Source organism: Zingiber officinale, chromosome 1B (genome assembly GCF_018446385.1).
Source record: "Zingiber officinale cultivar Zhangliang chromosome 1B, Zo_v1.1, whole genome shotgun sequence".
NCBI classification, from domain to species: domain Eukaryota; kingdom Viridiplantae; phylum Streptophyta; class Magnoliopsida; order Zingiberales; family Zingiberaceae; genus Zingiber; species Zingiber officinale.
Window position 1 is genome coordinate 713,538 of NC_055986.1, and position 27,860 is coordinate 741,397.

The 27,860-nt window shown below is 39.1% G+C and overlaps 4 protein-coding genes across 6 annotated transcripts; 2 read left to right on the forward strand and 2 right to left on the reverse strand.

The window, feature by feature from the left end:
- The first annotated feature begins 497 nt into the window (after positions 1-497).
- LOC122045901 (PHD finger protein ALFIN-LIKE 9-like) lies at positions 498-4,758 on the forward strand. Its single transcript, XM_042606326.1, has 5 exons — positions 498-816; positions 1,007-1,039; positions 1,956-2,184; positions 3,854-3,977; positions 4,180-4,758. The coding sequence occupies exons 1-5, from the start codon at positions 714-716 to the stop codon at positions 4,444-4,446; spliced, it is 756 nt and encodes a 251-aa protein (XP_042462260.1). The 5' UTR covers positions 498-713; the 3' UTR covers positions 4,447-4,758.
- A 1,528-nt stretch (positions 4,759-6,286) lies between these two features.
- On the forward strand, positions 6,287-7,797 carry LOC121975306 (growth-regulating factor 1-like). Of its 3 annotated transcripts, none has more exons than XM_042528034.1 (4): positions 6,287-6,727; positions 6,799-7,150; positions 7,261-7,547; positions 7,617-7,797. In XM_042528034.1, exons 1-4 carry the CDS (start codon positions 6,538-6,540, stop codon positions 7,634-7,636), a joined length of 849 nt encoding a protein of 282 aa, XP_042383968.1. In that variant the 5' UTR covers positions 6,287-6,537; the 3' UTR covers positions 7,637-7,797. The 3 variants fall into 3 exon arrangements, with proteins under 3 accessions (XP_042383968.1, XP_042384721.1, XP_042383209.1); XM_042528787.1 differs by having other exon boundaries at positions 6,306-6,727; positions 7,255-7,547; positions 7,622-7,797; XM_042527275.1 differs by having other exon boundaries at positions 6,332-6,727; positions 7,255-7,547.
- Positions 7,798-11,705: 3,908 nt separating this feature from the next.
- On the reverse strand, positions 11,706-13,057 carry LOC121992715. The gene is made up of 2 exons (XM_042547250.1): positions 11,928-13,057; positions 11,706-11,742 (listed from the first exon to the last, which is right to left on the reverse strand). The coding sequence occupies exons 1-2, from the start codon at positions 13,055-13,057 to the stop codon at positions 11,706-11,708; spliced, it is 1,167 nt and encodes a 388-aa protein (XP_042403184.1).
- Positions 13,058-16,189: 3,132 nt separating this feature from the next.
- LOC122045907 (40S ribosomal protein Sa-2-like) lies at positions 16,190-20,437 on the reverse strand. Its single transcript, XM_042606338.1, has 5 exons — positions 20,213-20,437; positions 17,784-18,046; positions 17,505-17,702; positions 17,047-17,257; positions 16,190-16,597 (listed from the first exon to the last, which is right to left on the reverse strand). Exons 1-5 carry the CDS (start codon positions 20,337-20,339, stop codon positions 16,482-16,484), a joined length of 915 nt encoding a protein of 304 aa, XP_042462272.1. The 5' UTR covers positions 20,340-20,437; the 3' UTR covers positions 16,190-16,481.
- Between the last annotated feature and the right edge of the window lie 7,423 nt (positions 20,438-27,860).

The following is a 27,860-nucleotide window of genomic DNA, read 5'->3' on the forward strand; positions in this document are numbered from 1 at the left end:
AAAACAATCGAACTAATTCCGCGTTTTATTTATTTATTTATTTATATTTTTGTTATATTTAACTGTTGGAGGGTAATATCAGGGTGAAATATAATTAATTAAAAGCAACAGCATTTCGGAAAGAAATCTGTCGACGATATTTAAATAGGGAGACAAAAGTACACTGCATCCTAGCTGCTAGTTGGTCCACTAATAGTACGGATTTATTGTAGATTCGGCTCGATCACTGTGCTAAAATAGTAATCCTATTCCAATTTAATACTTTTATTTTATTATCCAAGTGTTTTTTTTTTTTTTTTTTCAATTTCATTCGATCATATCTCGTGACCTCCGTTATAAAGAAAATTCGTTTAGAAATATTTATTATAAATGCATAAATTTTTTGTGGGCATATGGCACGGCTCCTCCTTTAATGGGCCGTGCCCGGCCCATCGACGGGCAAAGCGGAAGGATGCGGTTTATAAATGTAGACATTCCATTCGGAGACCTTTGTACCGACGTGTATTTTGCCCTAGTTCCCAATTCGATCTACGGATCTACTATTTTTTGCCCAAATAAAAAAATAGAGCGTCTCCTTTTTCTTATTGTTCTGTCGTTCTACTTCACTGCTCGGTCGATCCGGGTGGAGCTCGTCGCAATCTAATTTTATATATATTTATATCGTAACTCCTGGATTCCTTGTTCTTGCTTGCGCGCTCGCTTTTGGGGAGGCAATGGATGGTGGATCGGCGGCGCAGTACAATCCGCAGACGGTGGAGGAGGTTTTCCGCGACTTCAAGGGCCGGCGAGCTGCCATGGTCAAGGCCCTCACCACCGGTCTGCATCTCGTTCCCTTAAAAAAAAAAAAAACTGACCTTTTCATATCTACCTAGAAAAAGATTTTCTTTTAATTGCTATTTTCATCTTTCGCGCACTAAAAGATATTAGATTTTTAATTATTATTATTATTATTATTATTATTTTGTCGCCGAAGATTGAATTGTTGACGAGGTTTCTTTTGTTGTAGATGTCGAGGATTTTTACCAGCAGTGTGACCCTGGTGAGGATTTGCTCTGACCTTTTTATCGATTATTGTGTGGCTTGCTGGTGCTGGTACTGGTAGATTTTTTGTTGTAAAATTCTCCGAGTATGTAGTTTTCACATTTTTCCTCGTTGGCTATTTGTAGGATGCTTCTGTTGCGAAATATTATCACCTTTACTTCAAAAAATTTGTAACAGAGGAATTAACTTTATTTATACGAGGAAGCAATTAATTGTAAAAAACAGAACCAAAATAATCATAACTTCGGCTCCAAGAAAACATCATTTGAATTGCTAGTGAACAAACTGGTATATATCTATCCATCCATCCAAGTAAACAATAAGATAGATAGAATAAGCTTCATCCGTCTTTTTTATAAATATACTGGTTCTAGTTCATCCTTGATATTATCCATCCGGCTCAATTGATTAGAAGGATAGTGGAGAAATATAAGATCGATAAAACTTAACGGTGGTTGAAATTTTGACCAGATTTTACAATCAATGCTAAACATTAGAATGCAATGATCTGCTTTCATTAGAGTTGGTTTAGGTCTGCATAAACAACGCAAAAACAAAAAAATCTAGCATGTGAAAAAAAAGGAAAAATGTATTGGCAAACCACTTCGTGTTTTTGTTCTGTCATTATTACTAGAATGATTTCATTATTACTATAATGATTTTCCATATGCCAACTCTTCTCTGAACATGCAGACACTAATATTGACTTTGAATGCATTCTTCTTGACCTATATATGGAAAACATGTGAAACATATCTCATTTAAATGGAGATGTTATAATCTCCTGATTTGAAAAATATGGGTATTGTGTTACACTATTTCCTTTTAACATCTTTTTTTGTTTACCTGGAAGAGACCACAAATACTTTTAATAAATTGTCATCTCGTGCTTAACAATTTTATCTTATTTACAGAGAAAGAAAATTTATGTCTCTATGGATTTCCCAACGAACACTGGGAAGTTAATTTACCTGCAGAAGAGGTGCCTCCAGAACTTCCTGAACCGGCTCTAGGCATTAACTTTGCCAGGGATGGAATGCAAGAAAAGGATTGGCTCTCGTTAGTCGCTGTTCACAGTGATGCTTGGCTACTTGCTGTTGCTTTCTACTTTGGTGCTAGATTTGGATTTGATAAGTTACAAAGGTGATTATTTTATGTTTCTTCTGAAGTAAAATTTTCTAATCGTGTTTTCTTAATTGGCTTGAACTACTACTGTATCTATTTTTGCTATAGGCTTTCTTTTTTGACAATAAATTTCATTGAGTTTTCCTGATGTGAGTTCAGTACCTTCATTCAGAGTTGTCTAATTTTTAACATTGTTGCTAATGTGGGATGAAAATAACTTTTTTTTTTATTGATTTTTCTGTGTAAGTCAATTCCTTTATTCCTGCATATCTGGTTCGTGACATTGTTGCTTATATGAGCTACAAAAATGACCTTTAGTTCTTGTGGTGACAATGTTGGTTTTGAATAATAATTAGGGACGTCATTAGTGCAATTTTCTCTCTTTTGTTTACTTCAAATTGTACCAAAGTGCTTAATTATGGGTTGCATGTCCATATGTAATGTTATTCTGGTCTTGACTGATAATGTCTTTACTTTGTTTGGATTTTGTGTATTAGTTTCTTGATTTTTTTTTCTACCTTGGTATATGAATATTTTTGCATGTTGACTAGTTATTCTCAATAGTGACCAAATTACTTAGCATAAGGTGTCAACATCTAAGTTCTATAAAAGCTTTTAAATTTTTTTATATTACTTATAGTAAAATATTGGCAAACAAATTACTTTTTTGAGTTTAGAAACATCAGATGGGTTGGATGGATATCTAGTTTTATTCAATTGAAATGCCTTTAATCAGACATCCTAGAAACATAACGATGCTTCTTTTGACAACATTTATTTTTGTGTGAAGCTTCTTTAGATAATTTGTTTATAGGATCAGTAGTCTAGTTTATTCAGAAGAGTTGTGACTAATCTGTTTGTAAGTTTTCATGATTCTGGTAATTGTTCTCCCAGTGAGACAATTGTATGACATAAGGATAAGGGATAAGTTGTCCAGCATGCAATCATCTTGCATCAGACCAACAATGTTTGATGATATCCATTTTGTCTGTTGTGATTACTAGATCAAACTGCCATTTGAAAGATTATTAGGATACTTACCTTCCTGAAAGGGCTTTAATGATGGACATTCCTTTTTTTTAAAAAATGAAACTTATAAGTGTAACATGCTTGGTGTCATATTTAGGTCATTCTACATTCTATAAGCTTCTAGAACCTGAAACCCAAGAGATCTCTTTATACCTGCTTGCCTAGATCCAAATTTCATGAAATGTTCATGTATTCAAATTTTTAGGTCTAAGCAGTGGTTTAACTGTGAGCTTTTGGGGCACTTCTTAAAGCCTTGCTCATTGCTTGATTTACCTATGTAAGCCCTAATTTTAAAACCACAAGGAAGGTAGGTTTTGGTATGCCTTAATGACACCTGCCGCTGCCAGGATTTTTGAACCATTTTGCACTGGCCCAGAAAATGGGGTGACTAGCAGTGTACACAGTGTTTCAACTTAAATCTTTGACAAATGCTGCATTAAGACATTCCACATACATGGCTTGCTTCGCTCACTTGAGAGATTTGGCCACTCCTTTACCGTTTCCTATGTTTGTCCTATTGACATTCTTTCAGCAAGTTATGACTAGATTAACTGTATTCTAATTGTTCACGTACTTCAAGTAACAATTTGTTGGAGCTTGGATGCATGTGTTATACTGGGTGGCATCTCTAATAAATTTGTGTTGATTTTGGATACAGGAAGCGCCTCTTTGGTATGATCAATGATCTTCCTTCCATATATGAAGTTGTGAGTAGCAGGAACAAGGTCAGGCCAACTGAAACGAACCATAGCAATAACAAATCCAATTCGAACTCTAGCACGGTTAGCTTACTGAATCACCTCCCTTTACTAATCTGAGTTTCTTGATATTAGCAGAAGACTGTTTTCTCATCTTGGATTTGTATATGAGACATTTTCACACATTCCAAAAATCATCGCATTGGAAAGAGAATCATCATTAACTTTGAGTCTCTTTTATTTTATAATCATATTATACTTGTTTTTCCATGCACTGTTGCTGCAGCGTGTATCAGAATCCCAGGCGAAGTTTCCAAAGGCTCAATTCAAGGAAGAGGATGATGAACTCGATGAGGAAGAAGAGGATGAGCATGGAGACACCCTATGCGGGGCTTGTGGGGAAAATTATGCATCCGATGAATTTTGGATCTGCTGCGATATTTGTGAGACATGGTTTCACGGGAAGTGTGTGAAGATCACGCCAGCTAAAGCAGAGCACATCAAGCAGTACAAATGCCCAACATGCAGCAGCAAAAAGTCACGCCCAATCTAATAGATGCTGCGCTTATTATCTTCGAGGCCCTTCCTCCTCCTTTGAAATGTCGATAGTTACTCTACTTATAGGAATGTTACCGTCAATCTGAAAGTCTCTTGTTGTTTAGCTCAAATTCAGCTGGACATACAAATTTTACTTACTGTATCATTATCGTCGCTTGAGGTGCAAATTGAGTCTAGTGACACTTTTTATGTATTCTAGCTAGCATATTTGTAGATCCTGAAGATCCCATATAATGCTAAGATGCTCTGCATTGTATTGTATTAGTTTTTTATCATTAAGTTAGATAGAAGACAATGTTTTGTTCTAGTTTGCTTTTAGTTATAATTTGAATGCACACCTAGTCCTGCATCATCCCATACCTTTGGTGAAGAAGCAGCCGTTACAACTTCTGTACAATGCATTTCTGCACAATAAACATGTCCTAATGAAAATTCCTTGTATGTTTACGGTCTTCCTGCAAATGATTTGAGTTCATTATATCTCGAAAACCTTAAAAAGAAAAAATATATATATATTTTAAAATTACTGACGAAGCTGCTGAGCTAATGCATAGTCTGAGAGTCTAGCCAAGACTTTTAGAGGCCTAGTAGTTGTCGGGTACCTGCAAAATCCAACAGTGCATTTTCAGAATTTCCTATGAATGGTTGTCGGGTCAAGCATCTTTTGGAGTAATGCAATTACAGTCTGAACATGAGATTGAGGTCAGAGGAAAGGATCTTCTCATTGTATACTTTGAATTTTGCATTCTCTTACATTTATGTCTCAAAGGCAATTCTCTGACATATGCATGTGCAGTGTGCTTGACTGAATCTTAATTATTTGTAACTTTGAACACTTTGTGGAAGTTCCAGAATGGTCATTGCTAATGACTATCCAAAAATCTCTGCAGGGTGTCTGTCTCCTGATACCTTCTGCATCTTCACACAGATCTGGCTAATCCCCATATTGGGTAATTTATAACTTTCATAAATAGGAAAAGATAAACGACTCCTTAAATTTAAGGCTCAGCAACAATCCCCTGCATGAAAAGTTACAGTAGTGTGATTCAGTAACCGTCTAAAATTTTTGTTCTTTACCAATGAATCACCTATACAGTGGAAGATGAGTTCTTTACCACGAACTGCGAGTCACGGCCATGAGCTAGCGACCATGCAATCTTAACCTTTGTGGCTAGTCCGTGAGTTTGCTCATGATATGGCTGTGAGTTTGTGGCCACCGTGAATTGCTCATGGCATGACCACGAGCTAGTCCTATACCAAACTAATCTTTTTGTTTTTTTAATCATTTGGTACTTCAAAAGTACAAGTGAACTTCAATAATCTTTTAAGCACTAAATTTAAGGTGAAAAATCTCTATGCAACAAGTTTAGTCATAAATCACATTAGAATGAGATGGACGTTTTATCATAAATCACAATAGAATAACCTTTATCCTTTGAAAAACAAGAAACTTTTTTTTAAATTTTTTCCCAAATGTTTTTACCATTTGCATGAGTTTTTTAAAGCCTCCCTTTTTACAAATGGTTTCTGCGTAGATTGCAGGGCGTCAGAAAACAACAGGCAATAACAACAACAGGCAGCAGCAATAACCAAAAGACAGCAGACGAGCTGCAAATTGTGTGCTTGTGCCTTCGCCTGCACTCCATCAGCCGTCAGTCAAATTAAGAACAGACAGAGCATTGGCACCAAGGTAGCAGAAACAGCTACTGACGCCATTAATTTTTAAGCCTAAATGTTATGTGAACACACAGGTAAAGCTACTCTAAACTCCCATGCAATGACCCAGCTGAGTCTTCTTATGATTCCCCACTCCCTCATTGATTGAAAAGACCTATGCAAACAAAACGTGCTTCTTCTTTTTTGCAGTCGCATAAGAAAACAAAGCTAAATTATCATTGCAGGAAGTTAACAAGTCGCTGCTGCTTCTGTCATGTGTCGGTCACTCTCTATTCTTTAGAGCATCGACTTCCTATCCACCATTACTCTTGCCTTCCCTTCTCCTTGCTGCTTCTGCGGTTAACATCTCAACCTAGTTGAACCTGCAGCTGTGTTTCTTCTGCGAAAGCCACTCACTGAGAAGAGGATCATGATGATGGGAGGAGGGGGGAGTATATATCCGTTCACACTATCCCAATGGCAAGAATTGGAGCTCCAAGCCCTTGTCTTCAGGTACATGGCATCAGGTATTCCCGTACCCTCTGATCTCGTCGTTTGCATCAGGAGAAGACTCTTCGTTGATCCTCAAACTCTGCCCTTCCTCCCTAATCCTCCTGCAAGTAAGCCCTGCGAGTTCAAGTTCCTTAGATGATGTTGTATTTGCAACACAATTTACATTGCCCGTTTTTAGTTGGATGGGGAGCGTATCAGATGGATACTGGTGCAAGAAAAGCAATGGATGCAGAGCCTGGGAGGTGCAAGAGAACTGATGGGAAAAAGTGGAGATGCTCCAAGGAGGCCTATCCTGATTCCAAGTATTGCGAGAGGCACATGCACAGGGGTAAAAGCCGTTCAAGAAAGCCTGTGGAATTGTCTTTGGCCACCAGCCCAGTCTCCTCCCACTGTTCATCAAACTTCTCACGGTCAGCATTTCCCTTCTCATGTTCCTCCTCTGCAAGGCCTCCTGCCGAGGGTTACTCGCGCCATAAGGATTCCACCAATTTGAGCTTGGACTCTCTGCCCCTCTCGACTGATAATTTCAGGTAATCGCATCGCAGCTATAATAAACTCTACATCTATCATTCTCTAAGTATTGCTGTGTTTGTTGATTATATTATTTACATGAATATCCATTCCTCTCGGAAAGCTCTAGGGGTGGAAGGGAGACGCCAAGCAGAGCACAGATTCGGAGCAGCATTCAAAACACGGATTCCCTCTCCAGAATTCTTGTTTCCGAGGAAGAGATGGATCGTAGGACAGATAGTCCTGCTAAGTTGGAGGAGGAACAACCGAGGCCATTCCACTGTTTTCTCGACGAGAAGCCTCCCATGAACGAAGATCCTTGGACGAGCATGAATTTGGACTCGAAGACACGACTGTCTATCTCCCTTCCCGTGGCAAATCATGGCATGCCAATGATTGCTTCCCAATGTTACAATGGTATGGCTCCAAATATCTGACAGTATCCATTTGTTTTACTCTTTTAACTTTAGTTTCTTCACGTTGCAGAGCAGATGGTTGATTTCTGATGACCGCAAGTGTGTTCAGTGTTTCCGCCCTTCACTGTCATATCCTATCTTTGATCCTCCAGCTTTGTCTTGTTAATTTTACTTGTATTTGAGCAATGGCATTCTAGTGAAGAGGTTGCTTTCTGTTTAATAAATTGGACTCGTCTCTAGTTATCCAATAATTACTCATGTTTCTTAATTAAACTCATGTCTCTGCCTGAATACGATTCCAATATCAAAACACAATCACATATTTTCAGAAAATCAAGGAACAAGAACAAATTCTCTCTCTCTTGCCGATCAACTTAGATAAGAGAATCTCTAAACAACAAATTCCTGATGAAGGGGAATGGAACTCCAGGCCTGAATAGGCCCCTTAAGAGGGCCCAAGCATGACCCTCCATATTTGAGCCCGACTCAATTTTATGTCAAACTCGACTTAGGCCATTTTAAAGAAAAATCTAAAGTTTTATTTTATTAGCCTGGTCACAAGGAATTGGCTACTACAGTAGCTGATCGTAGACTAGACCAGAGCCGACCCAATCAAGCTATCATAAATGATCGTCATCTCTATGCCTACGTTATCCTCACCAGTTTGTCTAACTCATTCGACCAGGATGAACAGAATGACCACCTCTGTGGCTCTGCTATACTAATGCGAGGCTTAATAATTTGCACAATAGGCTGCAGCCCATGCTGCCACTTGACTCGTTCAATTCCATAACATTAATGCCGTCTGTCCTTAGTAGGTTGATCTCTACAACAATCCTACTGTTTGATTCAATATTCCTGAATCAATAAAAAATATAAAATACATTTTTGTAAGAATGAATGAAATTGAAATAGATAATGTTTATAAGCTGATGAATGAATTGAAATTTTTCATAAACCACCGGTGTTCACATGAATCTTGGCACCATTTCATTCATTCGATTGAAAAGGTGAGAAGAGGGGGGTGAATGGAGGAAGAGAGAATGCTCCCTTTGTCTTCTGCTCCTCTTCATATTGGCAGGACTGGAGAGGAAGGGATTGGTGGGAACAGATATCTCAGAGGTAAGGTAAGGCCATGCCACCACTTTTACTTTGTTATTATCTCCGTTTATTTCAGAAGTCAGGGCCATGCTACCTTTACTTTTGTTATCATCTTCTCACAAGAGAATATTCCTCTTTCAATGTTTATCATAGGGACGTTGAAAAAGTCAACAATTTGAAGATTGCGTATAGCAAAAGCAATATAAGAATCTAACAATTTGTTGGTAACTAGGGTTTCATCTATTATGTCTTATGATGAATTTGTTGGTAACTAGGGGGTTCCATGTGTCAGTTAAAATGAATATGATAAATTCTTTCTTTGAGATTGGTTTGTGTAGTAAGGTTCTGTCGTTTTAGGAATCGTAACTTTGATGACTTTTTCTTGTGAATTTGGTGACATAAACAAATCATCATAAAAGGGATTTGTGAGGTAAATTATATATCAAATGCTCTTGATTGAATCACCCTGGTGATTGCATTTGTCACTTTTTGATACTACATCACAGTAGCATCATATCCTTGCAACTGTTAGTCCTAAATTATTATGTTAATGAAATCTAGCTATGCATGTACCTAGTCGAACACCACATACTCAGGTTGCATTTCTTGAATTGTTTTCTATCTTTGTTAACTAGAGTTTTTGTTGCTTTTTCTCTACCCCTTAGGTTTCAATTTTAGCATTATTCAGCTTATATATCTGCTGGAGTTACGCCAATATAATCTTTCATGTACCTTGTTTTTCATTTTCTTAAATCCCATACATATCTAGCTATCTAGGTTATATTTGCTACTATCCTAGGAAGGCAAGCTTTATTCTAGTAAACTCTTGAGGTTTCTAAAAATCACATTTTAAGTGGATGGTATCATGGCATTATCGTCAAGTCATATTTGTCCAAATATTTGGATCAATTAGGTGAATCTTATCTTTCAGTGAACTAAATACTAAGATAGATCACTAGTAATATTCAAATCAATTAAAATTAGTTTTTAATACAATAACTAATGTTTTCTTTGATCTTCTTCCACCCCTACATATTTCACTCTATTAATTCAACTCTGCTAACCATGGAACCTCTTGATTGCCGTTGAATATGTCCACAACATCTCATCCTATTGTCATCATGTAATATATGAAATTAAAATTACAAGGCAATGTGAACTAGCTTAGTTGAAGATCTAGTGAATTTGTTCAGAAAACGTAGTAGTTGCTTCACATTCATGTTGTCTTCCATTTCAACAGTGGGTAACATGGGGTGACAATGTGATGTGGTGTAGCTGTGTAGGTTCAATTTAAGTAGGCATGACACACTAGCCGTAGGTTGTGGACCACTCAGCATTTGGACGTTTCTAATAGGCACTATTACGGCTAAACTTGTGTTTTTCTTCTATTTTCTAAATGCATTATTATTGATTCCATTTGCTGGATCATTTGACCCCAATTTCCAACCTTGTATTTGAGCTCTTCCTTTGAAAATTTAGAAGTGTTTGGTGTCTAAAGTTTACAGCAGTAGCTAACTCTTCTATCTCTGTATACATTTATATCCTCTACTACCATGCAGGCTGTTGAATATGCATTGAATCTACAGATGCCAAAGAAAACCTCCTACTAGATTTGTTGCTTCTGTTATTAAATCTTGTTTTTTTGGATTGCAAAGGTTGGATTATATGATCCAGTAGTAAAGAATGATCACAAAAGAAATTGAAATACTGTCGGGGGCATTGGAGGAGTTTTTTTATTTGTCAGTGCTAGGTCCTATGTAGGTTGGTCCCATGACAAGGATTTGCAGATGTAAAATTGTTTGATTGCCTGAATGGCTAGATACCTGACATCACTGACACACCATATCTTGTCACAACTAAGAGCCATTGTTTTGAGGTTTGAGAGTAGAATTATAGCCATATGTTCCATAGGAGACATTACATTATAAATCTAGCAGCCATAGTCTGCTTACCAAATTTGTTATTTCTCTGTTTGATGGTGCATCATTTCATCTTCACCATACACTTCACTTTGATGGTGCATCATATGTTCCATAGGAGACAAATGATGATTCTGGTTTTTTTTTTTGTTATATCACAAAAAGGTTCGGAAAGATTCAAAATATGCCCAAATCACCACATAAGTTGACAATGTACGAAGATGATTATTTTCTAAAAAAAATATATTTTTGAAAATTTTAAGTTAATTGGTGACTTGCTAAATGTTGTAGTAGAGGACAACTCAAACTTCTTTCTCTGAAGGAATCCCATAAAACTTAAGAAGCCAATGAAATTGGTATTTAGCTTGCACATTCAAAAGCAAGACTAAGGTGTTTCAGGATGATTTAGAAAACCAGTTAAATTTAAGTCAAGTCATAGGCATTCAAATGGACCAAATGTGTTGCTATACATATTTTGAGCAGTAACCTCAGCAAGGAAAGCAAGCACAAACCAATGGGGATATTTTAATGAAAGAAAAGATCTTCTTTCGTCATAAATCCTTGTAGAATCTGAAAGTAGTGCATACCTTGACTTTGGGTAGATAGTCAATCTAGGTTTGAGTGTGATTCAATTTGAACCATTTGAATGGAAGATCAACAATACATTCCCGTATGTTTTTTCTGAATTACAATGAATCGTATAAGGGATAGTTGAGTTATCTGCCACACATTAACTTTTACTCAGTAATGTCTCCACTGTTTGTGTCAATTACATGGATCTTTTTCAACCATTTTCTGAAGGCAGTACTTGGTATCATCTAAATTTCTTTCTTTCTTTCTTTTTTTAATGTTTTGGCATTGTATCACCTATTTTTTAATTTATTTGTTACAAGTCCTTCACTCAACCATAAATCATGAGCATAAAACAAAATTTTGGTTTAGATTAAAACATGAAATTCTTCCCAGTTACATTCTACATGGCTTGAGCTTGCCATTTTATATTATAGAAAACCAGCTTATTTGATACATGATTTCTCCCAAAATTTAGTTTCATATATTTCCATCTCCAAGTCCAAATCAATTTGTTGGAGCTGTGATGAGATGCTGTTTGTCAAAAATGGTCTTTATTGCTATTTTAATCATTCTCCTCCATATTCAACTTCTCCAGTATCCAAGCTGCAAAAGAAAACCAGTAAACTATAAGCAAAACTGTTCAGTTCACTAAACTCAAGTAGAAGAAATGATTATCCTAATTTACAACAATGATGATGATACTAGGTAAACTGTGCGGCCAGTTCTAATTTATAGTTGATCAAAGCTGATTCAGATAGATCTTTGGAATTAAAAATTAATTCACTTACCTTTCCAGAGTAGCATCTTGCAGGTAATCATCAACATGGAAATAATCATCCAAGTGTTGTTGAAATAAGGAATTCTCCTTTGCATTCTCTCCAACACTGCCATTTAACCAATATGGCATGTCTAAGGCCTCATCAAAGGCATAGATCCAATCTCCATTGGCTCCACCATGACCCTCACCTACACCACTTTCCATGTTCTTCAAGAACTTACTCCACCATGCTGATGTTGCCAAGTTCATTTTATCATTCCATTCTATATCATGTTGTTCTCCAATAGATTGAATTTCAGCCATCTCCTCATCATCCATTGCCTGGTGCAGTGAGACCGATGAAGGATCGAATGCAACTTGTGACGGTTGCTGAGAACTGGCTGGCCCTTGGATGCCTGACATTGCATTAGAAGTAGAGTTTGAATAAGATGACAACAAAGCTTGTGATGATGATGATGTCGATGATGATGATGGCTCAACAGGATTTTGCTCATGAATGTTGTGATAAATGGATGTATCAATATTTTGGAAACTTTGGAGATTGAGATTGAGGCCTAATGGCTGATCGGGCAATTGGAAGTTGAGTTGATCAAAGATTGATTCAGTAGGTGCAATGGATGGATAAGTCCAAGAGAAGGGGGAAGACAAGTCGATGGGTGAGAATTGAGAAGGATGAAAGTAGTTAGTTAAGTTGTGGTCGTAATGATGGTCTATGGAGTTTCTTATAGAATCCACCACCAGCTCACGGGATGTTCCTTGCAAAGTCGATGCCGTCGCCATGCTTTGGAGTTCATTGGCTTGCTTCATGGAAGCTCTATGCAATTTGAGGGCAGCTACAATCTCTCTTCTCGCTTCTGCCATATTGAACAATCTTTCCTGGTAAGGCCTAGTCGTGTGGAGTCTTCTTCTCACTTGTTTCTTGGGTGCTAGTGACTTCGGTGATCCTGCCTGTGACTTATTGAGGAGATTTATGTCTTTGCCATCTTCAAGCTCCATTTTTGCTGGACCTCTAGACCTCGAATAGCTGAGTCTTTTGACAAGACTGCGAATGTATGCACCAGAAAGATGAGCCTCTTCTTGGTCATTTGGTTTCCTCTCAACATCCCTACTGAATTGCTCGGAACAGGAGATGCTTCTCATATCTCTCTCTCTCTCTTGGAAGATAAACTACAATCACTTTTCTAATCCTGGAAGACAAGTACATAAACGGCCTTCTTGGTTGCTTTAAATAGTAGAAAGCATCGTAGCATCTCCCAATTTTTTCCGAATTTCGCAAGAAAACAAAATATTTCTGATCTCCTATATGCTTTGGCAGTTGAGGTAATCTTTGGCTCGTGATCGGAAGAAACTACCAGATGCCATTTTTTTTTTCAAGATTACCAAGGTAAAATAAAACACTTGTTTGTTGCAGTATTTGCTTATTATTCACCAAGTAGAGTTGATTTTTTTTTTTACAATTTTTGTAGTCATTCACTGTGGATTTTGAATGGGACCACATCATTTAATCAAGCTCACAGAAGTCTACAGCTACATAACGATGAAGTTTGGTATACAGAGAATTCAATTTGTGGTATCTTTCTTTATTATTATTTTTGTTTGTTTCGGTATAAGCTCACAAACTCCATTCAACATTTGTAGAGTTTGAGTTGTTTTTGAATCTACAGGGTAACTTCTCTTGTCTGTGAAATGCCTATGATGAGGATCTCCTTTTGAAAAGGGATTCCACTAAGAACAAATTTATCAAGTTCATAATCTATAGTTTCATGATATTGGCGTAAACATGCATCTTTTATAATGACTATCTTAAGATATTCAATGAGAGCATTGAGTTTGGGTTTGCTCATATATATTATTAATCAATAATTATTGGTCAAAGATGAAGCATTAAAATACTTGTGTGACTTGAGAAACTTATAGAGTCATCTAATGGTGCAATTTGATAAAAGGCCAGACATTGTTTCTACGTGTTCATCTATATATATATTTAAAAAAAGCTAGTTTATTTATTTTAAAATGTTGATTTTGTTTGTCAAGGATAAAGCAACCTTTTGACGTACGACTAAAGGATAGAAGAACTTTTGATTTGTCGAGCTGAAATTAAATCAGATTATATTGAAACTATTCATCGAGTAACCAACACGACTACGGCTAAGATTCGCTTGGGTAGTTTGACTTTAGTTAGATTTTCAATATACAATGTTGAACAGGCAAATCCTTCTCGTCATTTTCGATTAATCATCAAGCTTCAAGATAAATTAATAAACAATTTTTTATTTTTTATTTTTTTTACATTTTTACATGGACATCGTCGCGTTGGTTAGGCATATTTAAGACGAAGGCGGCTGGCTACCTACGGTGGGCTAAATCTGATCCTACATGGAACGCAGGGGACCACCTTCACTTACTGAAGTGGGCCCTGTCCATGCATGTGCATCCATTAAAGTCCACGACGCCACATGCCTCGCCGCATGCATGCCATGCAAGACGACAAGGTGAAGAAGGACCAATCCAACAATTACTACGTCATCGTTATTCTTTAGTTTGGAAATATGCATGCAATCGCATAAAACTATTTAATTAGTGCGAGTAATTATCGCAACCCTAGCTCCCGCTCTATGATCTAGGGTTGGCATACGTGACCAATGGCATTGAGCCATGTCAACTTTAGTGTTTTTTCCTATCCTCCCCTCCGTTTTTACTCTTTATTTTACTTGTGATATTGAAGCAAATTATTAATATATTTGAGTTGCGTATAAGATGTTTATTGTATGTATGTATAATTTGGATTCCATCACAATATTTGATTTGTACATTTATTATAGTAAATGGTTACTTTCGAAGCATGTTTATTAATTCAAAAAATTAATTTCAATGCGTAATAGTTGAAGATGCATGGATCAACTTTGATTTTTAGCCTATACGACAAATGCAAATCAACTATGATCATAATGCATGGCTCCATTAACTTAGAGAAAGCAATTACGTACCTTTCTAAATATGAATATTTAGGGGAGTTAAATAATAAGTATGATTATAGATATAAGTTTGATAGTAGAGTGGAATGAGAATAGGACTGGAAATAAAACTCATCAAGTTATATGAGTTTGGTGATTCTCATAAATCTAGTAATCATTCTCAAAATATCATTCTCAAACCCACAATCTAAACACTATTTTTTGCTATAATTCCATTCCCTCATTCCCAAATCCATCAACCAAACACCCCCTTAGTCTCAGATAAAATGGTCCGATCGAGAGATTCAAGTGGCTTAATTATAAAGATTATCATTATGGGGCTACCCAATATTGCATGAAGCATAAATAACTTGGCATAGAGTCTCCTCGGATGAGTCTAGTGACTAACGCATGAAGTGTTATCATCATGAGATCTGGGGTTCAAATCTCGGTAAAGTCGAGGTAAATGTCTCCCTTATGTGTTAGTCGTTATTCCAAAGGTTAGTAGCCGTCCGTGATTTATCTCCTCCATGTTAACTCTGGGATGGATTGACGGGGACACTGAGGACGAACGTATTCACCTTTTACCACCGTAAATAGCTTGGCATAAACTAATGCCTCTTGCCAGTAATGATTTTTCTTCTCTTAAATATTTAAGAAATCATAATTCAATGAAGTTTTTTCTCATAAAGTATCATTTTTTATCATTAATTCTTTTGCACGCAACAAATTAAGAAGGTAAAATTTCTCATGTTGGCTTCCACATTCTGAGCATAATAACAAGTCGATTTAGCGTGATGCAAGACAACAAACATGTTTCTTTTTCTTAATTCCATACAAAATTCCTAATGTGTACATGAATTCTCGATCAGCATCATTCAGGAACGCAGGAATTGACTGAAAAAGGAGAAGGGTTCGTTAAATTCATATAATAAATGTAAAGCGGGGACCTCTCTCCGTTTGGGGTGATTGGTGTAGGGTAGGGCGGTGGAAGAGTGACTGTGATGGCCACTTGGGGAATGATACGTACGTTTCTTACACTGCTTAATTGTCATGCAACGCAACTTGTTCGCTCCTTCAATTGGCTCCTCATGATCAATTTCCATGCAAAAAAGCAAGCATATCTTGCATGAAAAGCAACAAGTGGGTGTTACGTTCATATTATATTCATGCATTAGATTCGTTACGTCTTTGGAATGTTTGCAGAACCAATTCAAACAAAGAACAAAAAACTTACTGATTTATTAATTCGTGTTCGATATACAGGGTAAGATCGATCGAGTTTCAGTTGGGTTTCAATATGAAACTAATAACCAAGTAAAAGGCTTAAACATCACTAATTTTAATTATTAATTTCAACAAAATCTTCCTTGCGTATAGCGTACAGCTAATAACATGTTCATAGAATTGGTGCTCATGACATGGGGTAAGAAGTAAACACTGAAATGATCTGTTGCAAAGAAAATGAAGCAAAGAAACAAGAAACTAGAAAAGGGCGAAACTAGTCTGAGAGGTTATCAGAAGAACAAAATGTGCTAATAAAACAAAATTCAAATTCTTTCAGGTGAAACTATTTGAAGATTAATGCAGCACTAGCATTTAGGAGCATTTTACTCCCAGCCAGTGGGAGCAGCAGGTGGAACGGCCTCCCAACCAGAAGGGACAACAGGCGTAACGGCAGCAGCATCCTCTGGAGGTGGAGCAGCAACGTCCCATCCATCGGAAGCTACAGGACATGGTGTAGAAAAGACAACAATTAGACAAACCTTGGGGTAAGTAACATTTAAACAACAGAATGTTGTCAATTGGTTAAAATTTAGATCATGTAGAACATTGTGTTATCAGACACTAAAATAGATGCCACAAACGTAACCAGCGAGTGTGTGTGGTTTGATTCCAGAAGTAGCATCTTTGTATGATTATAAAATGAGTTGGTTCTCTATTCAATTCTGTCACGCACCTAGATAACTAATGATTCAACATATCATGAATCACTGCATGAGAAGATTCTTAAAATGAAAGGTAATCAAGGGCATTTGAGAGGAAATATGCAATAATGCATCAGTATACTACTGGTGGTGTAGATTCAGAAATGTCTAGTACGGCAGAAACTTGTCATAGTTTAGTCAATTTGGTCATAGTAAAGTAGATCATCATATGGTTACTGAGATTAACCTTGAGCAGCAGTCCCTTCGACCCCTGGAACTGGAGGAGAAATGACAGGTGCAGGTGCTGCATCAGGCACCCACTGTTCAGCAGCAGCCCATTGATCATTAGGTACCATGGCACCATAATCAGGAACTGCACCAAAATCAGGAGCAACTGGAGCTTCCTCTTCCTCTTGTTCCTTTGCTTCCTCAGGATCTCTGTAGAAGAACAAATCAACCTGCAAACCCAGTATTACCGAATAAATAAAATAAAAGGAAATGAGAACTAAGTTCTGGAACAATAGAAAGGTTATTATGAACTTCTGAAACAAAAATAAGTTCATTAGAACCTGATAAAAATACATGACATATATCAAATCCACAGAAAAAAAACTTTAAGTAGGGGTATTAAGTATTAAATGCACAAAAATAAAAAAAAAGTTTCATACATGAAAAGGTAGAAATAAACAATCAGTGAAAGCTCACCATTACTTCCCATTTTCGGCCAGATGGAATAGTGCCACGCATCTGCAAAACCATCCTGGCCAACATCCAATAAAGGCAGCCAATACTGAGCTTTCCCTTATTGTTAGCTGGGATCCCAATATCGACATATCGCATTGGAGAGTCAGTATCACAGAAGGCAATAGTTGGAATGTTACCCAGGGCAGATTCCTTGATAGGCTGTTGGTAGAAGAATGGGACAGGTTCTTTAATTAATATGCATCCAAGTACAAACTCAAAATTTCTAGCCAATTTTCTTACCTGGTGATCTGTTCTAGGATCAGTTAGGATTAAAAGTCGTGGTTCACTAAATGATGTTTGTAGCTGATTCGTGAAGGTTCCGGGGGTATGCCTCCCTGCAATAGGATGAGCACCAGTATATTGTGCAAACTTGAGAACAGCTCGCTGACCATACGGCCTTGCAGATTGGACAATAATGTCCTGAGGGTTCTCAATGGCCACAATGACCCTGGCTGCAAGTAGAAGTTTCTCCCATGTTTTTCCAAGGTTGATGATGTAGATACCTGCAATTTCAATGAAATAAGTTACCAAGGAAATAAAACTTAGTAGTTTGATGGTGCTCAATTATGTAATAGATGAACAACTAGTTGCAACACAAAAGAAAACCAACAAAAGATCTGAAAAGGACAAAAATCAAGAAAACTAGGTATTAGACAAATGACAATTGGTATAAAGAGAAAAGACCAGGTCATTCTAGATAGAAACTGAACTTCTACAATCATAATATGTAATCAAACAACTGAGAAGTAATAAACAAAAACCAAAATCCTCTTTGACAACAATGGCATGTAACTGAAAATCATTAGTATTCATCAGTTCTGGTTTCTTTTTTTGTGTAGTGTAAGGTTGTGGTTCTGTTGAGAAAAAGAAATAAGAGTAGAGGAAATTTTGCCTGAGAAACCTATCCATCCCTTGCTGCTGCCTTGGTTTTTTTGCCTGATTTCACCTGCATGTGATCCATCCAGCTACCATCCAATTTTAACAGACGAAAGATGGGTATAGGAAATTTATGTCTTTTCCAATCCCTCCAGAGAAACATAAATAAAAAATTACCAATTTTGTTCTCTGCCTCTATTTTATATCTCTCTTTCTTTCTTTCTTAATTCTTTCTTTCTTTGGAATTCTGCATCACTCTAATGAGCATAGCCTAAAATGACATAGCACTTAAACAAGAAGAAATAAAGGATTATGACCTGAAACACATACATTTGACATTATATTAAAAAATTATTATAGGCAATACAATACGATAATAGGTCCTAGATCAAGAGAGGGAATTTTAAAAATCGCCAATGGGATTAAAACAAGTGCAATTAGGCTGAATAACAATCCATCATATAAGGATCGGAGATTTGCAACTCAATCTAATCAAAATGAAATTTAATGATTAGATTTAGAATAGCTGAACTCATGCATGGGCTGATAAAGCCCCAAAACTAACACTTCTTCCCACTCTTACAAGCCTTTACATAACCTTTCTGAATGCTAGCACCACAAATTCCAACAGTCTTCACTAAAACCTCTTAGCACTTCACTTTGTGCTTGAATAATGCTGCAAAAAATGTGGGAATTAAACCCACTCACACGAGAGATTGCATCAAACCATCTTGATTAGGACCAGCCATTCCCCATCCCATCCTGCCCACCACAGCTTACCCTACATAAAAGCGACTGATGTGTGTTACATGGTGTTTTATATATATATATATATATATAACACGTCAGCCACTCATACTAGCTCTCCTTCATCAAAGCCAATTGAGAAACTGCTAGCAGTATAAATTTTGGGATTCTTCTCCCACTGAAACTCTATTGTGTTGCTCCCATAGCGAGTGAAACTCAGATCCACACTACCAGCCAACTCTTCATCTTCACCAAATAATTGTGACAAAAGGGCAGTAGGAACTCAATCCATATTCAATGTAAAACATTTAATTATATATTCATCCATATAAATTCATCAGTTGTAATGTAAAACATTATACACGAGCACATTGAATACATTCAGTCATCCATATGAGTAGGTTAAACTTATTTACAACTCAAGTTGTAATGATACACAAGCACATTGAATACATTCAGTCATCCGTATAAGTAGTTCACACTTTCCTAGGTTTGTGACAGTAATCAAATAGCCATAGTTAAATTGAATTCAACCATAGAAGTGAATTGTTTATTTGTTTTTCTCCTTGAATAAATTCTTGAGTGAATTATTATTTGACAACCCTTAATCTTTTTTTCTCTAAGACGTAGGATAAATTCATACCAATATCAATCATCAAACTTCAACTTTCAAAACGTTGACAAAAGAATATAGAGAACTAAGAGATATGAACTCTCATAACACAAAAGAATTACATCATTTCGTATCATTACCAATCATCAATCTTCAACTTCAACTTCAACACGTTGACAAACGAAGACGGAGAACTTAGATACGAACTCTCATAGCACGAAAGAATTACAACTAAAGAATTTCAGCACTCAAGGTCACATGCCAAGCAACGCACACAAAAAGTACCATTTTTCCTCACGAAACATTAGTAAACTGAATACCCAAAATCCCAATCAGAATCACTATAGCGCATTTTCGATAGAAAGGCATCAAGCTAATGAAAAATCAGACACAAAATAAAAGATTATATTTTGGAGACGGAGACGATAGTTACCATCAGTTCTCCGCTTGTAGACATAGCGCTCCATCTGGAAATCGCAGTTCTTGGTACCGAGGTGAACATCTGCCGCAAGCATCATCTGTATGTCCTGCTCCTTCTGAGAAAGGGTCCTCGACGCCATTATCACACAAGATCACTCTCCTGCAGCAAAAAAAAACCTGAGCTTTTTCTCCTGATATCGAGATTTGCACGGCTGCGAATGGAAAATCTGCGAGGATGCTACGTCTTATAAACCGAACCCTAAGAACTAGATAAAAGTCAAAAATACCCTACATTTCATTTGGATCCAGTCATAGGGGTGATGAAGTCGGAAATCAATATTATAAAAAAAAACAAAATTATTATAGAATTATAGAATATTATAACATTAATTTTATATCATATATTTTTCTAATATTTTTCATTTTTTGTCCCAACATAATTCTACTATATATATATATATATATATATATATATATATATATATGATCCTGTCCGAATCGCTGAACCAACGGACGCTGGGCACGTGGCGCTCTCCTAGTCGATGACGTAGGCCTCCGTCTGGTCGCACGAATCTCCGGCGAGCCTGCAAAAAATCGGGCCGGGAAAGGGTTCCCGGCGACGACCCTCCGACGCTCAAGTCAGGCAAGCAAACAATGAAAAAGTGGCTCTCCAAATATTAGAATGCGTACCTCCGGCGAAGGATGAGGGCCTTTATATAGGGTCGCGGAGAAGCGAGTGTACACATACCGAGGTGTACACATGTCTGCGGCCCATACCCCAGTAAGGGCTTGTCAGTGAGCTTACTTGACCCCTACTGCTACAGTCCAAGCATGTCCTCGATGGGACAGTGGAACCCCTTGTCATAAGATTTGGAGTATGGTCTACATGTGGAACATACCCGCTGTCAGAAAAAGATGTCACTTGTCCTTTTGCCCTTACTCCCTGGAGATCGTCCGGCCGGCCAGCTTCCACGACATCCGGCCGGACGTATACGGCGGTTTACTTAGGGCGATTCTCAATCACGTGCTTTGTGGCGACTTCGCAGTATGCTACCTGATGGCTTTGGCCGAGCGTGCAATCCGATCGGCCCTGCGATCTTGTCCACTGAGCGCCGGAACCCTGACTTTCGACGAGACGCCTTTAATCAACTAGACACCGACCGGCCGCCCGGCCGGTCGAACCCACCCCTCTCCGACCGGCCACCTGCCACTTTGACTTCCACGTGGCGTTGACCCCACCGGACGGGGGTCCCCTGTTCTTACAATCGGATCACTTGCCTCCCCTTCAAGTCTAGTCGAAGGAGGCGATTAGTCCGACTGACTGGATTGTTAGCCTAGCCGGGCGGCTCCTCCGTGCTAGTATCCTCCGATCGGCCTACCACCTAAATGACCTTAAAAGTAAATCAACAATGGCATTCATCGGGTCTCCTCGTGTGTTGCGCCAATCTTCAACATTAAGGCTGAGCATGCGTTCATTAAATGCTTCGAATGGTCGAATGCCACGTGGCGTACTGCCATCATCATACGGCGGTGGCGGCATGGTGCTTGATGTGATCGAAGCAATTCGAAATGGACGGCACGATGCATGCTCTGTTTCCCGTGACCTGGATCCAACGGTGGAGGCCGCCCTGCCTCCACCCTATAAATCCTTCCTTTCCCTTTTCTCTCATTTGCCTCCGCGATTTCAACCCCTGCCCCCAGCGCTTGGAGCTCCGGCGATACTGTTTCTGTTCTCCGACGCTCTCCGGCGCCTCTTCCTTGATCCCTTTCCTCTCTGTAAGGCTTTATAACTTTTCTTCCTCATTTCCGGTGTCTCATCCGCATTTCTTTCCCTAGTTCCAATCCTTGAAACATCTTTTCGTTGGCTGTTGTTTTTCTCCTGCCTTTTTGCCTTTTCGACTCCTTCCGATCGACTCATGGCTAGCTCTTCCCATCCCGAAGAACAGTCCCTCGGCCCATGGTACACCACCATGCAGTCCCGATTTGACCAGCGCGATTTTGATATTCTGACAAACAATTTCGAAATCCCCGAAGATTTTGAACTTCTTTTAGCCGGTCCTTCCGCTCGGCCGCACAGGCCGCCGCGCGGAGCTTTCTGTGTCTTCCGCGACCAGTTTATCGTCGGTCTGCATTTCCCCGTACATCCTTTCATCATAGATGTTTGTAATTTTTTCAATGTGCCGCTCGGCAGTCTGGTACCCAACACCTTTCGTCTCCTCTGCGGTGTTGTTGTTTTGTTCAAGATTCACAACATCCCCCTCCGACCGGAGGTCTTCTTTTATTTCTATTACCCCAAGCAAGTCGAGCCGGGCACCTTCATGTTCCAAGCTCGGCCCGGCTTAGTCTTCTTCAACAAACTACCCACTTCCAATAAACATTGGAAGGATTATTTTTTCTACATCCATATGCCCGATCAGGCCAACTTCCGACCAAGTGGCAGGTCAACTTGCCCCCCACTCCCGAGCTGAAGAAATTCAAGACCCGACCGGACTACCTCTATGCGGCAAATATGCTAGCCGGTCTGCGGCTTGACACCAATAAGCTTCTTCACGAAGGGGTGATGTACATCTTCGGCCTGAGTCCAATGCGGACTCCCCTTCCGAGCGGCTTTGGTAAGAATTTTACTTGGTCCTTTGTTTTGATTGCTAACTGATTTCTCTTCTTTCCTTTGCAGGGGACATCGTCATGGATTCGGTAATGGCTGGCGTTTTGAAGAGAAAGGCGGCGGTGCTCGAAGCCTCGACGGCCAAAGAAATGGAAATGCTGGGTATCCAGCCGGTCGGATCCCATGAAGGGGAAAGCGGGACTCAGGCTGAGTCGGCCGCTCCAGCTTCTCAACAAAACATGGCCAGCGGAGCCACCCCCACTGGGGAACCAACTGTCCCCGAGGAAGGTTCCGCTCGGGAGGAGGAGCAACCTCTACCAAAGAGACGCCGAGTGGAGACTCCCCTGCGGTCGGCTACCTCCGCGGTCCAACCATCCGAGCGGGTCACTGCGACGGCTCGGGGCAAGGCGCCAGAGGTCGAAGCCATTTCGTCCGACCGGACGCCTTCCGAATGGGACGAGCCGGTTGTTCCAATTGAGGCTACTCCGGTTAGCACCCTTCCGCCCGCTCGTCACTCAGTCTAGCGCTCAACCATTCATTCTCAATTTTCTGCGCCGGCTTCTGATCCCCTTCCGACCGCCGGTCGGACGACCCACGATCATGGTCGCACCGTACGAGTCACTCTTCATCTCCCGACTGAAGAACTGCTGTCAGAGGCCGACCGGCCAACCGCTCCCGAGCACACCATTACCTTGAAAGGGCCCCTAGCTGAGATGTGGGCCGATGCTCGGGCGCGCATCGCGCTGATTCCCCTCCGGAACTTGGCCAATAGCCACATGCAGGAGGCTATGGGGGTAAGTTCGCTTTCTTCGAAGTTTTGTACACATTGTTTCCGATCGGCCACTAATAACTCTAATTTTCTTTTGTCAGAGATGGGTGGAGGAGATTGCAGTCTCCAATCGTTTAGCCATGGTGGATGAGGAGTTAAGGCAACTGAAGGCGGCGTGCGGTCCGTCCGGCTCTCAAGGCCCGTCTTACTCCGAGCTACAGAAGGAGCTTAAGAAGGCACAAGATATGCTGGCGGCCGAACAGAAGAAAATAGCCGACTAGGCTCATCATCTGGCCGAGCTTGAGCGGCAGGTCAAGTCGCTTGAGCAAAAATTTACCCTAGCCACCACTCGGAAGAATACGGCCATTTTCGACTTGGAGACGAAGAATGTGGAGGCTCGAGGCCTGGAGTTGAAGGTCAAGGAGTTGATGGAGCAGCTTGACCAAGAGAAGATGAGCCGCTCGGCCGACGCCACCAAGCATAAGGACGAGCTGACCACTTTGCAAGAATCCCTCGCTGCAACTCAATTAGCCTTCAAAGAGTACCAAGAGGCCGAGCCGAGTCGGGTTGCTGCTCTAAGACAGGGCTACATCCGCTTGCCTGCATTCTCGGAGAAAATCTGCGAGCGGATGTACACAGCCTTCGACTTGGCTATGACTGCCACCCTGACATATCTGAAGTCTAAGGGCCTTCTCCTGGAGTCCACTACTATTCAGGTCGGCGATCAGATGGCGCTTTTGGATAACATCCCCAAGACCCTTTATGATTATATTGAGTAGTTTTTGTAATTTGGCCACTCGACTGAATATGAACCTTTTTGTAATTAGGCCGCTCGGCCTAAAGTTTTAACCTTAATGCAATGTTTCCATCATATTTGCTATCTTTTTACATAACCGAAATGTGTGTTTATCCGCTCGCCCATTATTACTTCTCGTGCTCCCCCAAAGGGATTTTCACAAAGTAATCATCGTGATCTCCCCGCTCGGCGAAATGTACCCTGTTCCTCTTTGATAGTAGAGATCGTTTACAAAATGCTAAGTACCTTTGGATACTGGGCCAATCGTAGCGTAGAGACGGTCGAACGATATCGAAATCGCGTGCCTCGGGCTACTTGTGTAACGACCCAAATTTCCTCCTTTTGAGCCCAAAAGTAATTCAAAAATATTTAAAAATACTATAGAAAAATTCTAGAGATTTTTAGAGTATTTTTATGAAATTTTTGGAGGTTGTTTGGTATTTTTACCAAAAGAAAGAAGTTGTGACAAAAAAATATCCAAGTCAAGGCTCGAACCGGCAACCCCTGACCCGAGCAAAACTCAACTAACCAACTGGGCTAGCAGTTGTTACTTAATCAAATAAAGGGAGGATTTTATTTAATGAGTAGAAGTTAATAATAAGAATTAATGGGCAGAAAATGGTTGTAGCCGAGTTTCGAACCCGCGAGCCACACCTTAAGCAGAAGGCAGCCAACCAACTCTTCCGCGAGTATTTCGTGAAAAGGTAAGGAGCGAAATAATCTTAAGCCATAACAGAATACCCTAGGTTATAAAAGGATAAGTTAAGAGAGGGATTAATTATTTTCTTTTCCCTCAAAATTTCTCCTCTCGCACGCGGCGACGGCGACGGCGTCGGCTCCTGCTTGGGCGAAATCGCAGCCGAAGCTAGGGCTTCGATCCGGCGGTCGGCCAAGGTTCTCCGAGGGGTTCCTCCATCTCCTTAAGCTCTTCTCGACGAGGAGGAGTCGGGAGCACGAAGAAGAGTCGGGATTTCGAGCTTGCTGAAAGCCCTAGAAGCCTCCTTCTCGGTTGTAAGTCCAAGGAACCCAAGGTAAGTTGCTACTCACCTGCAGTAGGAGTAGTTCCGAGCTTCGATTTGTTTTCCTTGCTTCCAGTGTAGTTCGGATTCGGTTTGGAGGGTATTAAGTAGTAGCTGGTTTGGTTTCTGATGCCGAAATTGGACTCCTCAGTAGGATTTAGCAGTATGATCCATAATTTAGCTTTAAGGTGGTGTTAAATCTGTAGTTAGCTCATGATAAATCTGTAGTTAGCTCTTGTTAAATCTGTAGTTAGCTCATGATAAATCTGTAGTTAGCTCTTGTTAAATCTGTAGTTAGCTTTTGTAAGCCTAGTATTGTGATTTCCTTTAGCTTTAATGTTGCGTTAATTCTGTATGATCTGGAAGTGGTGGTTTGAAAGTGATGTTAAGATGTTAGCTCTTGTTAGGGGAATTTCTGGGGCAGAACATGGAGATTCTGATTTGAGTCAAGATAGTATTTACTGGTTTGTTGAGCTTGGTATTGATAAATCAATTTAGCCATCATGCCATCAAATTTGAGCAATTATAGAGCATACTTATAAATAGCTCCCTGTTTGAGCTTAGTAATTGATGTGTTTTGTCACCTCACATAAATTATAGTGAGTACATTGCAAGAAGGTATCAATTCGTATTTTGCTTCCTAGCAATTGTGTGGTTGATGCATCTAAAGGTAGTAACTTATATTTTGCTTAAGGAATTGCAACGCTAATGGATTATGTCCAGTTATCCATTCATCATAACAATTATGTGGTTCATGGTTTAAATTAGTAGTAAATCAATTAGTGTTAGATGCTCAATGTTTAGGCATATGATTTTGATTCTAGTTTGGATACTTTGTTCTTGTAAAGTTCCTGTGCCTACATAATCTAGTAGCAGGATTTCCATAAATTGACACCTGCATAGTTAAGGTATCTTGCACATACTTGGCTGTAGAAAGGAATTGATAACTATGCTTGCACATAGCCATCTATACAAATCACCATTGTAGAATTAAGCCATGTTATATGTGTGGTCACTACGATGAATAGAAATGCTTATATACATGTAGTATCTTAGTTCTGGTTTTCCCTTGCATTTTAACAAATCTGAACAGCTTTTATTCTAGCATGCTTAAAGATTTCAGAATTGTTTTCCTTTGTTTTAAATCTGTTGTAGCATGTTTGAAGAAGTTAGATTTGCTTTCCTTTGATTTGTTTCTAAGGTAGCATGTTTAAAGAAGTCAGATCTTATTTCCTTTGATTTAATTCTGTTGTAGCATGCCTATATTCTCTTTAAGAGTTTAAGAAAAATATAAGAAAGATAAAGAAGAGAAAGAAAAAGGCCAAGGCCTTAAGTAGATCCCAAAGTCAAGACTTTAGGGATTTCGACACACAAGGTGACTAAGAAAATGCCGAGGCATTATATAGAAGTATTAAAAGATAACAAGTATTTTACTTTTATCAGCGGCAGGTTTAGATAACCTAGTAAACCCTACTAGATTCGGGACCAGCTATCTCGGGTCTAGTTAGGGATGCGCGCATAGCAAGTACAGTTGCCGGGCCCAAGAAAAAGTTGATTATTATTTTGAAGTATTATAAGTATAAGTTTTTGAATAAGTAAAACGAGTTTTACATAAACATAAAGTATTAAAGATTAAGTTAGAACAAATGAAATAAAGTTTCATATAGTTCTGAAAATCAGTAAGTTTAGTTCTTTATTCTACCATGTTTATCTAGTAGATGAGTAGTTTTCATGTTTACCTATTAGATGAGCAGCATGATTACATGAGTAGATTCCTTAGCTTTTCTTTGCTATTAGTTTGACATGAGCAGTTATGTTTATGCTTTATTTCTTTTAGAGCATATAGTTTTTAGTTCTTTTCGTATACATGCACATTCGTGATTTTTGTGAGTTAGATAGCGCTTACTAAGCAAATTTTGCTTATAGACTACACTTCCTCTTACTGCAGATACAGGAAAGGAAAAGATATAGAAAGGAAGGCGACAAGGAGGTGTTAGAAGGATGTGTGATGCCAGGACTATGGAAGCCTTGGGACTAAGAAAGAAGTTTTAATTTTAGTTTCCGCATTTTAGTAATTAATAAACATTTGAGTTGTATTTTAAGTTCATATCATTTGAGATTATTCTGTTTAGATTGCATGTAGGATGAGTTTAGTTTAGTAAGTAGATATTTGTGTGTTTGGTACTTATTTAACTGCGTGGTTGATTGATATGTGTTCCAGCCGCTTGTGGCTGAGTATATATTGCATGTATTGTTAAATATGGTCACCGGTACAGGGGAGATTCTGTCGAAATTTTTCGGTAGGGTTTCCATGTGATTTTTAATCATACCGGTTAAGTAGAGTTAGTAGTTAAGTAACGGTCATTCTTAGAGTGTAGTAGTAGCAAGAAGGGTGGTCGTTACAACTTGCCGTCCTTTTTATGGCTCTATTCCGCTCGGAATATTTATAGGCGCCGGCTCGTCTCTCGATAT

What these genes read in the sequence shown, in the direction of transcription:
- LOC122045901 (XM_042606326.1), top strand. Translation starts at nt 714, where the DNA reads ATGGATGGTGGATCGGCGGCGCAGTACAATCCGCAGACGGTGGAGGAG. An exon ending in TTACCAGCAGTGTGACCCTG is followed by an intron (nt 1,040 to 1,955) that starts GTGAGGATTTGC and finishes TCTTATTTACAG; the next exon opens with AGAAAGAAAATTTATGTCTC. An exon ending in GGATTTGATAAGTTACAAAG is followed by an intron (nt 2,185 to 3,853) that starts GTGATTATTTTA and finishes TTTTGGATACAG; the next exon opens with GAAGCGCCTCTTTGGTATGA.
- LOC121992715 (XM_042547250.1), bottom strand. Translation starts at nt 13,057, where the DNA reads ATGAGAAGCATCTCCTGTTCCGAGCAATTCAGTAGGGATGTTGAGAGG. An exon ending in CAAGATGCTACTCTGGAAAG is followed by an intron (nt 11,743 to 11,927) that starts GTAAGTGAATTA and finishes TTTCTTTTGCAG; the next exon opens with CTTGGATACTGGAGAAGTTG.
- LOC121975306 (XM_042527275.1), top strand. Translation starts at nt 6,538, where the DNA reads ATGATGATGGGAGGAGGGGGGAGTATATATCCGTTCACACTATCCCAA. An exon ending in CTCTCGACTGATAATTTCAG is followed by an intron (nt 7,151 to 7,254) that starts GTAATCGCATCG and finishes CCTCTCGGAAAG; the next exon opens with CTCTAGGGGTGGAAGGGAGA. An exon ending in TGCTTCCCAATGTTACAATG is followed by an intron (nt 7,548 to 7,616) that starts GTATGGCTCCAA and finishes TTCACGTTGCAG; the next exon opens with AGCAGATGGTTGATTTCTGA.
- LOC122045907 (XM_042606338.1), bottom strand. Translation starts at nt 20,339, where the DNA reads ATGGCGTCGAGGACCCTTTCTCAGAAGGAGCAGGACATACAGATGATG. An exon ending in CTACAAGCGGAGAACTGATG is followed by an intron (nt 18,047 to 20,212) that starts GTAACTATCGTC and finishes TTGAAATTGCAG; the next exon opens with GTATCTACATCATCAACCTT. An exon ending in GCCGAAAATGGGAAGTAATG is followed by an intron (nt 17,258 to 17,504) that starts GTGAGCTTTCAC and finishes CTGGGTTTGCAG; the next exon opens with GTTGATTTGTTCTTCTACAG.